Here is an 11,127-nt window from a genome sequence, read left to right as displayed (position 1 = left end):
CATTGCAATAAAAAAAAGTCTAATTTCATTTTAGAGTTACACTTTAGATGTTGAGGTCGAGTCTAATAGTGTTAACTTATAATTAAATATGACAATACAATGCATAATTTGTTTGCACCATAAGTACGTAGTAAGAGCATCTTCTATGGAAGTTTCTATTTAGAAACTACCACCGCCATCTTTGATGACCCATTTGGGAACTTTAAAGGAATAGTCCCTAAAAAGTATTGTCTGCAATAGGACGACCTTATAGTATAATCTCTAAATATAAGAACTAAATTATTAAAAAAAAAATCATTTCGTCAGAGCATTGTAGTCATTTTGATTAGAGAAAAAAAGATATCTCTACCGTTGGTTTTCCAACGATTCAGACAAAAAAATGGAAGTCACAGGAAAAAATCCAAAATGAAAATCAAACATAATTGGGTTCAAAAACCAAAAAGAGCAGTTGCTATGAAGCATTCCTTTCCCACTCAAAATCAACAAGGGGTCCACTTTTTGAGTTCTTATATATAGTTCTCGCATTTGAGGTATCTGACGAGTCCCTATATGTTGAGATATTTTGAGGACTTCAATTTCAGCCCATTAAACCAACTCCAACAATGGGCTAAAACCTATAATTCCCTCCCCCCCCCCCCAAAAAAAAATCCACTCCAACCTATGACCTAAAATTAACCTAAAACCCAAATGGAGGTCAAATATCAGCCCAAGTTTAGGCCATAAATTGGAGTGGACCCCAGCTTCTGTGACTGAAACCTGGGCTGTGAAGCCCAATTGCCCTCTGTCACTTGCTCCACGCGCAGCACGCAAGGCCTTCAACCTGCATTCAACCGAGGTGGACCCCACCCACGTGGGTGTGTCCCCCGGTTTGTCAAGTTTTGTCTGTAGCCAACGGCTACTTTTCTTCATCGGGTGGTGGTGGTAATTGGACCGTTGGTTAATCCAACGGTCCACATTCAAATATTTTTTTAGTTCAAAAAATTATATGAACATTTTATATTTATATATTTTGAATCCAACAGCTTAAATCAAATATAATCAAATATAACTGTACAAAAAAGATCTAACGGTCCAAATTAAAATCCAACGGCTAAAATAATTTAAAAAAATATATTTAACTCAAAATTCAACCACACACTCTATAAATACCTATGTATTTGTTCAAACATTCACACAAAACTCACTTTTCTCCTGCAATTCTTCCAATTTTTCTTTCTACCCTTTCTTCTCATTTCCAAATTTTTCAAGATGGCAAAATAGTATGTTAGAGATTGTAATTGGACCTTTGACGAAGATATTGCTTTATGTTTGGCATGAATTTCTATTAGCGAAGATGGTGCCATCAGCACGAATCAAAATAGAAAGGTTTTGTGGGGTAAAATCGTTGATAAGTTCCATGAAAACTCCAACGCCGGTCGAAGGGAAGCTGGTGGTGTTTATGATCGGTGGAAGATTATCAACAAAGCGTGCACTTTGTGGAAGGGAAGCTTGGAGAGAGTCATGGTTGACATGCCTAGTGGAAGGGGCACCTCAGAAATTGTGAGTTTCTTTGTTGATATTTTATTTGTCATGTACATAATAGTATTTTGCAACTAATTGTTTTTATGTATTTGTTGCATAGGATGACAAAGTAATGGCAATTTACAAGACAAGAACTACACCAAAAAATCAAGTTTTTAAGTTGCATCATGCTTGGAACATCCTCAAGGATTGTCTGAGGTGGGGAACCGATGCGGACCAACAATGGGGAAGATCATTTCATAGTGAAGCCCCACCTCCAAATGATGTCAATGAAGGTGTGAGTTTTACCGACAATGAAGGTGTCAAACAAATAACCCCAACTTCTTCTTTTGCAAGGCCCCCAGGTAGAGATAACCAAAAGGAAACAAAGAGAAAAGGGAAGTCCCAAGATCCGATACATGCACAATTTGCTAGCGAAATGGTAAGAATGAATGAAAACCATATCTCTCGGCAAGAAGAATCGGCCTAAATGCGTTTGGCCATAAAGGAACAAGGAGATATGGAGCAAGAAAGGTTCAAAATTAATTTGATGATGGAGGACCTCGACAAATACACTCCAGAGAGGAAGAAATACTTTACGTGGTAAGCAAAATGACATTTTACGAAGGAATGCCATAAGGAGTATATTTCAAGATGACGATTCATCTCAAGACTATCACCCAAGTCCATCACCAAGTCAAGATGGTGGATATCATTATTAAGTTTATGAGTTTTCGATTGTATTAAGTTTATGTGGTTTATTAATTGTCTTTTTTTTTTTAAGTTTATGTGTTTATTAATTGTCATTTATATTAAGTTTATGTGGTTTATTAATTGTCGTTTGTATTTTATTAATTGTCGTTTTTATTAAGTATATGTGGTTTATTAAATGTCGTTTGTATTAAGTTTATGTGGTTTATCATGATTTTCATGTATTGATTTAATGATTTTTCAAAATTTATTGGAATTTAAATATTTTTTGGTTAAAATGTTCATATAATTAATTTAGGATAGTCTACATAAATTTTTTTTTTTAAATTAATTCATTTTTTGATAATTTCGGACTAAAATTTTAGGCCAGAAAGGTTGGAACAGAAAAGCTGTTTTTGGGCTAAAACCTAAATTTTATGGGCTAAATATTTTTAGGTTTTAGGTCACAATTGGAGATGATTTTAGAAGCCTTTTGTCTCTATATTTAGGAATTATATGGTTGTAGGTTCTCCATTTTTAAGTCAAATTTTAACTAAAAAGACTTCAAAATTATTTTAGAAACGCCCATAAAATTTTAACTCCAATCATACTGTCTAATCTATGAAGCCATAACAATAAAGAATCAATAGAATTAAAAAATCTATAATTTTATTTATAATAATTAAAGCTAGGAGCTCCTCTCTCATAGAAGAAATAATTAATAAATTTGATTTGATAAGATAATACGAATTCAATTCTACTCTTAATCTCATATAGTTTTTTAAGTTTATTTATACAAGTGGTATTAGAAGAAGAGTTGAATTTAACACATAAAATAAAAAAGTAAAACTAATGAAAATGATTTGAAAATTTTAAGTTTTAACGATAAGGATAAAATAAAGGTAAAGTGAATAGTACCATAATTGATTTTTTTAATGTAAAAATATGATTTTTTTTAAAAGTGAACAGTACCAATAACTTTCAGTTAAAGTTCAGTATAAAAATCTAATCCTCTCAACTATTTGGGCCTACAGGTGCTGACAAGTTTCTGTGGGTGAGTAGGAAATGCATCAGCTAATGTGTATTTTTATCATAGTATGAGGAATTCAATTCAAATACCATCAAATGATCAGTTGAACAATGAACATATAGAGAGAGGGGAATGTCCCTGGCCGTGTACATGGCCATATACAATTGGGGAATGTCCGTGTCCCAATTGATTCCCTTAGTGCCTTTGCTTTTCGGCTTTAATTCACGTGCCTCTTCTACAGTGCTTATTGAGTAGGTAGAGTAGAATTAAGTCACGTTAACATCTTGTTTTGAATTTTTTACATATAAAAAAAACAAAAGAGAAAAGTGTGAGAGGAGAATAAGAAAGGGAAGGATAATAGCATGGGAGAGAATCCTACTCCTATTTAGTAACGCAGTTGCAGAGACTTCGCTCGTCCTACTCACTTAACTTGTCGCCTTGTGTTTATTCAGTAGGAGTTGGATTAATCCGCGTTAACATCTTGTTTTGAATTTTTTTCATATAGAGAAAAAGACAAAAAGGAAAAGTGTGAGAGGAGGGGAATGAAGGATATGACAATAGAAGGGAAGAGAATCCTACTCCTATTTAGTAACTCAGTTGTAGAGACTTCGCTCGTCCTACTCACTTTACTTGTCGACTTGTGTTTTGCAACAAGAAAGCGTTGTCGCTCTTTCGATAATTTATCAAATCTAGTTTCACTATGCATAGAATTTCCAATGCAATCAAGATATATTACGTCTAATAAATACTTGTCACATGCTCAAACAGTATATTAATTGCACAGTAAATTGGTGATATGATAGAACCTCTCGTCACCATAACACGTCACCAAGACACCAAAATGCATTAGTTTGCATACTTGCAACCAAGTTTGTTTTATGGGTAAATTACATTGTAACCCCTCAAGTTTGAAGTCTATTACAACCCCATACAATATCTTTAAAATATTTCACTTTCATACCTCACGTACTATTTTATTTCAAAATAATACATCTGTTATATTTTCCATCCATTGATCTGTTAAATGCTGACGTGACTGCCAAATGGGTGCCACGTGGCAAAAAAAAAAAAACCCAAATTGAAACCCACCTCCGCTCAACCCCCACCCCTACAAATAAACCCAAAAACCTTCCCCCCTCGACCCACCTCCATCTCCTCCCATCACCACCGCAGCCCTTCCCCATCACCATCGCAGCCCCCAAACCACTCCTCCCTCTTCACCTTCCCGACCCACCTCCGTGCAACTCCCCACCCCTCCAAATAATAATAATAATAATTAAAAAAAAAAAAGGACTGAAACCCATCCCTCCCCCGCAACCCTCATCCCATCCCAGCCCAGCCCAGCCCACTGTATCCCCACCTCCCCTGCAACCCCCCACCCCACCCCAATGTGAATTTGAACCCCAAGGACATCATCCTCCCCCACATCATCTTCGTCGTCGAAGACGACAACGAGCAGGAGCAGCAGGGTGGCAATGAGAAATCGGCCCAGTGGACGGTGAGATCGGGTGGTGATGGAGGACCTTCGTGAGGAGCAGAGGGATCGGAGAGAGAGCTCTGCGGTTGGTTTTCAGGCTTCTTTTATAAAAAAAAAAAATTTTACTACGTGGCACAAATGTGGCAGCCACGTCAGCACTTAACAAATCAATAGATAGAAAATGTAACGGATGTATTATTTTGAAATAAAATAGTACGTGTGGTATGAAAGTAAAATGTTTTAAAGATGTTGTATGGGGTTGTAATAGACCTCAAACCTGAGGAGCTACTATGTAATTTACCCTTGTTTTATTCATTTACGTCGGTGACATAATTTACTCCTTAATTTTTAAAAAATGAGACTCTATTCTCCAACACAATGATCACTATTTTGTATGAGTTGTTTGAATTAATCAATTTCAACAAGAATTAATGATAAATTAAATACATTAGATGTGGACCATCATTGCCCCTCATTCCCTAAGATCCAAATTATTGAGATTTGGACTTGTAAACGCAACTTCTTGAACAAAATGCGCCATGAATTTGGGTTGAAAAAAATATTGAAAGATCATTGTCAAGATGTGGAATTCAAATCTTCGATACTTGAAGTTGGCAAATCTTTTATGCTAGAAGCAAATTGACTAAATTTCCACCAAATATAAGTTGCATACATTAGTATGAATATTCTCAATAAATGCTAAATAGAGGCAGCGGGAATTTGACTTCCCCTGGGGATAGGGCGAAGGGAAGTTGACGGTGGATTATTAATAAGTCTGGAATTGATTCTTCTTAGGTCGATGCTCGAGTGGTTAATGGGCAATTGTAATTTGTTGGCAATATGCCTTCAAATCCAGCTCGGTATGTGATCAAATATTCTAGTGGATAGAGTGTTCGTTTTATACTTTTGCGTCTTCGTATTTGAAACTCCACTCTTTTTAAATTATTGTAACTGAACTATGTTAAAGTGTCCCGAGAAGCGAAGCTACATTCCTTGTCCCTTAAAATTGTTTGTCATTTAATTAATCATGACGAGAGAATTGAGTGTTTAATCAAAACCTTAGTTCATTAAATGACTAAATGATGAAATCTATAAAGTATGCATATATTTAAAGAGGCGTTTAAGGAAAGGGATTTCTATTTTTTTCTTAAAAATTGGGATTAGTTGTGGGTTCACACTACCTCGAACTTCAACGATCCGAACAATCTATTTTCCAAGTTGCACCTCTTAGATCATCTTTATAAAATATTAGCCAATTTGGAAATATTTGAGTTCTAAGAAATTTACTAATTTGTTCTATAAGAAACAATAAAATTTCATTATGATAGTTAAATAGGCAAATAGTTTCATATTGAATTGAAGTTTTGTAAAGATGACCTATGAATTGAGACAATTCGGATCATTAAAGTTCGATGTAAAGTATGTCTAACAACTAATCCCTATTTTTTTTTAAATGAAATTCTCTTTCCTTAAAGGGGCTGTATTTATCAAACCACATTAAATAATGCGAGCAATATAGGTAAAGGCATAATGTGTATAGGACGTGTGAATGGTTTAATTCCTCAACAATTATAGTAACTAGTTTATTTGGAAACCCTAATCCTCCTATGCATGAATCATTTCAGACGCAATGAAAGATACATTGACTTAATTAATTATCATACATAAACCTTCTTTTAAGGTTAATACACATGGTTTTGTTTGAATATACGACGATAAATGACTTTTCATAGACAAAATTACAGAAAGTCATTACTCAACCCATTAGCCCTACACCATACTTATATACAGTTAAACCTCTATAAATTAACAATATTGGGATCAAAGAAGTCTATTAATTTTCTGAAATATTAAATAATCGATAATAGCTTACTAATTTATCAATATATTCCTTTATTTTTATTTTTATAAATATTGTACTCATATTTGTTTCTCGTTTATGAATTAATAATTCATATGCAGATAACGCTTTTACCACACTTAAAAAAAAACATTCAGGCCAATGCATCTTGGTGCTAATTCGATCTCCACCGACTCTCATTTTCCTTCCAAATAACTTCGTACCTAATAACATTATTTCTTAACTCAAAAGAAAAAGAAAGTAAAATTCATAAATTTACTTATTTTTTCAAAAACAAGTTTATACATTATTTAAAAAAGAGTTTTAATGAAACATTTTCGGTACTATTCACTTTTAACAAAATAACATTTTTACTCTAAAAAAATCACTTCTAATACTATTCACTTATAACACATTTTTATCTTTTTTATTAAAACTCAAAGTTACAAACCCTTTTAATTGATTTTCTTATTTAAAACCACACCCACACATGATATGAACCATCCACTCACCAAAATTTCAGAAACGCTCGCACCCTCCGCGTCTTTACCTTCTTCTCCATCCACCTCCCTTCCCTTCCATCCACGACAATTTCACGCCAAAAATATCCAAAAATATAACAAAAAACACCCTCGAAACGTAGCAGTTTCATCACACCACGAGGACCACGCCACAACTTTCCGCCACACACGCACAAAACACCGCCTTTACTCTCTCTCTCTCTCCTCACTTTCTCTCTCTACCCCCACTCTGTTTTTCCATGAGGGATTCGATCCCTTCCTGAAAGCGCCCTCCTTTCTTTCAATCTATCTCATGGCTTGCGTGAGCGATGAGAGCTGGGTCCCTCTCCCCAAACTGCTCTCCGACCGCCTCTATCTCCGGGAAGACGACCGCCGCGACGCCGACGATGATCAGTCCGGGTTTTTCGGGTCCGAGTCCACAGCGTACCGGTTGGAGAAGGTTTTTCCGGTTTATGCATTGGGGATTTCGAAGCCCGAGTCCGACTCCGTTGTTGGACCCGCTTCCGTTTCCGGCGACCCGATTTGGGATGCAATAAGGGAAGAGGCCAAGTTGGAGGTAATAAAATTGAGCATGCAATTTCTTGGTTTTTGTATTTGGTTTTCAGTTTTTGTTTAAGTTAAACTCGAGAATTAGTTTGTTTCTGGAAGCACTTTTTGCTCAGAAGTGCTTTACTGAAAATACGTCGAAATTCAAGTAATTTCCGGGAAAAAAAAGAAGCAAATTAGAAGTATTTTCTGGATAAGCATATGTCAAGTGCTTTTTCAGAAAGCATCTCAAATGCCCAGGCACTTCTCTGCTAAACAGGAAAACATCTGCTCGTTAGCGCTTATGCTTCTGCTCATAAGTGCATTCGTTGAAAACATGTTGAAGTTCAAGTGCTTCCCGAAAAAGGAATTAGAAGTGTTTTCTAAATGAGCATTTGTCATGTGCTTCTTCAAAAAGCGTTTCTATGACTGAAGCACTTCTAACTTTTTCTTCAAACGCACTCAAAAACCCTTTTAGCTTTTGAAAGCAGTCCCAAACAGGACAGGTTGAAGGTTTTAAGATATTAATGGAATCCCATTAACTATTTTGTTTTCGAATTTAGTTTTGTTTGGTGGGTTTTTAGTGATTTTTTTTGGATTTTAAACATTTCAGGCAGAAAAGGAGCCAATTTTGAGTAGCTTCTTGTATGCCAGCATCTTGGCACATGATTGTTTAGAGCAGGCGTTGGGGTTTGTTCTCGCCAACAGACTGCAGAACCCGACGCTTTTGGCAACTCAACTGATGGATATATTCTATGATGTGATGCTGCGTGATGAAGATATTCAGCGATCCATTCGCTTAGATGTGCAGGTAACTTCAAATTTGTTTCAAAAATGTTATGGTTAACTATGTTTCTGTTTGGATAACTAATGGAAACTCTGTTGTATTGTTTTACAATTTTTTTTCATCAGGCATTTAAAGACCGTGATCCAGCCTGCTTGTCATATTGTTCGGCCCTATTGTATCTCAAGGTATTCTGCTCTTGCACTTTAGTTATGTCGTTGAAGAAAATGAAATGAATAATATAATCAAGCATCCATCACTCTATTTTCTGATCAACTTTTTCGCCTTCTACTTTTGCAGGGCTACCATTCATTGCAAGTACATCGAGTAGCTCATTCGTTGTGGAGTCAAGGACGTAAAGTATTGGCCTTGGCATTACAAAGCCGAATTAGTGAGGTAGTTTCCTTTTTTGGTATCATTGTTGAGCATTAATAACTGTTCTATAGGTTTGTGGTTTTCTGTTCTCCTTCTAATCTATAAACCATTTTATCCTAGGTCTTTGGAGTGGACATTCACCCAGGTATGCTCATTTCTTCTCTGCAACCTGTGGGCATCATGATATTAAGTTTGTCACGATATAGTAATTGAAACTTAAGCACAAAACTTGATTTGTTTTCCGAAAGTGGTTGTTATCTGTAGAATTTGCATCTAAAGGAGACAGTAAAACTAACCTTTATAATAATTTCTCTTTGGTGGGTTTTCTATAGCTGCAAAAATTGGAGAGGGAATACTGTTGGATCATGGTACTGGTGTGGTTATTGGCGAAACTGCTGTTGTAGGAAACAGAGTTTCACTGATGCACGTAAGTCAATTTCATAATTTGTTTCTGTTTCAGTTTATGGGTTGGTTTGCGTTGTGCTGAAAAGAACTATGTATTCTGCTTTTATCAACAGGGTGTGACTTTGGGGGGAACTGGGAAGGAAATTGGTGATCGTCATCCAAAAGTAGGTGACGGCGCACTGATTGGAGCCAGTGCAACTATACTTGGGAATATCAAAATAGGTCGAGGAGCAATGGTAGCTGCTGGTTCGCTTGTGCTGAAAGATGTCCCTCCACACAGGTAGAATGTAATTTCGGTTTTTTTCAGTACAGTAACGTAATTAATGTTCCTGAATATGTAATATTTACTCTATTTACAATCATTAAAGTGATGTTTCTTTCTCTGGTACTGAAGCATGGTGGCGGGAATACCAGCAAAGGTGATTGGATATGTAGACGAAATAGATCCTTCGTTAACAATGAAGCACGGTATGTCACATGGTTGGGATGCTATGAATAATTGTTCACATTCAGTGTTTGTTGTATACGTTTTATTTAGAATTAGGATACTGAGATTAGGCGAGAAAGTTAGAAGGTAATCACATATTCATGATTATCATGTCTCACGTGCAAATTTTCTTGTTATGAATATGCAGATGCTACCAAAGAATTTTTTGAACATGTAGCTGTGCAGCGTAGAGATACAAGACCTGCTGGTTCGTGTGGCTGATAATTTTCATTTTATAGGCCCTCAAGAAACTGCTCCCTTTATTAATTCTTTGCCGCTCAAGATCTGCTAATTGTTTTCAGGAGGTCAGAGCTCAGGAAGAATTGATGGGAGCATTTGAAGTATGTAGTTAGCGTAGATCTTCGTTCCTAAATTGCTAGCGTGAAGGCAGTTTGTGGTCTTCAGAGGAGAAGATGACTTATTTTATCAGCTTGAAGTATACAATTTCATTAAGCATGTCCACCCTTCTGCTACCTATGCTGATGCTGAGCTTCTCGTACGAGCAGTTTAAAGTACCGGGATTTTAATCTAAGCACCTGATTATCTTTCTTTTTTTCTACCAAAACAAACAGCGAGAACCAGCAGCAAGTTTCTTACCGATGAAAGAATGAATCCTCTGATCGGATCAGGAGAAGTCGAAGGTAGTTGAGGATCGATTATTTATCTTATCGTAGTCAAATTGAACTGCATTAATGTATTGAATGCATCAGAAGAATAGAAACTGATAGGAGTTCTGAGTCAAGTCATATTTTTCCCTGTTAGCGGGTGAACAATGTAATCTTTCCATATGTGACAATGGCTCATTCATTTACCGTAAAAATTAACTTGAGAAAGCAATCTTCCTGAAGAACTCCGAACAAACATACAACACAAACACGAAAATATCCACGAGCCTCGTAATTGGTTGATCAGCTTGTTTATTTCCCTTACTGCATCCAACGTCTTCCTCCCATCCCTCGTCGATTCAACAAGTAGTTTGTCCCTTAGTTCTTCTATATGTGGAGTCAGATTCTCCAAGCTGCCAAAATTAATTTCGCCAGAAACGCTTTCAGTCATTCTAAAAGCACTTCCAAGCGAGTTCTTATCTTGTTCATCAGAGAAACACAACACATTGTGCCTACATAGTACATATACCTCCTATTAATTTAACTCTCCTACTAAGAATACAAAAAAATTGGTCTTTGGGCCTGAGAATTTGAGAGCTTTGGGCTTGATAATTGAAAGTGAAATCATCCAATTGAAATTCGGCTAAGATTTCCACCCAAATTTTGGGTGCAAGGATAGTTTGGGCTCTGGCGACGATGACATCGGCCACGTCCTCCCGGTCCACCGTGGGAGATACAGGCTATGGCACCGTTTATTGTTGTATGTTTATTTTAAAGAATTATAGAGAGGTGAGGGACGACGAGCAAAGAGAGAGAGGAGAGAATTGGGCGAGTCTAGTGGTGTTATTTATATCTCATTGTGCATTTATTTTCTAGTGGTATTACAAC

General features: G+C 36.3%; 1 protein-coding gene across 1 annotated transcript; it reads left to right on the top strand.

Annotated features, from left to right (window-relative positions):
• Positions 1–7,028: 7,028 nt before the first annotated feature.
• On the top strand, positions 7,029–10,471 carry LOC103455681 (serine acetyltransferase 2). The gene is made up of 10 exons (XM_008395263.4): positions 7,029–7,614; positions 8,197–8,394; positions 8,496–8,555; positions 8,668–8,763; positions 8,863–8,887; positions 9,075–9,169; positions 9,261–9,427; positions 9,542–9,615; positions 9,783–9,842; positions 9,937–10,471. The coding sequence occupies exons 1-10, from the start codon at positions 7,033–7,035 to the stop codon at positions 9,972–9,974; spliced, it is 1,395 nt and encodes a 464-aa protein (XP_008393485.3). The 5' UTR covers positions 7,029–7,032; the 3' UTR covers positions 9,975–10,471.
• Positions 10,472–11,127: the final 656 nt, after the last annotated feature.

Source organism: Malus domestica, chromosome 02, assembly GCF_042453785.1.
Source record: "Malus domestica chromosome 02, GDT2T_hap1".
Lineage (NCBI taxonomy): Eukaryota > Viridiplantae > Streptophyta > Magnoliopsida > Rosales > Rosaceae > Malus > Malus domestica.
The sequence above is the reverse complement of the archived record's forward strand: the minus strand, read 5'-3'. Positions and strand labels throughout refer to the sequence as shown.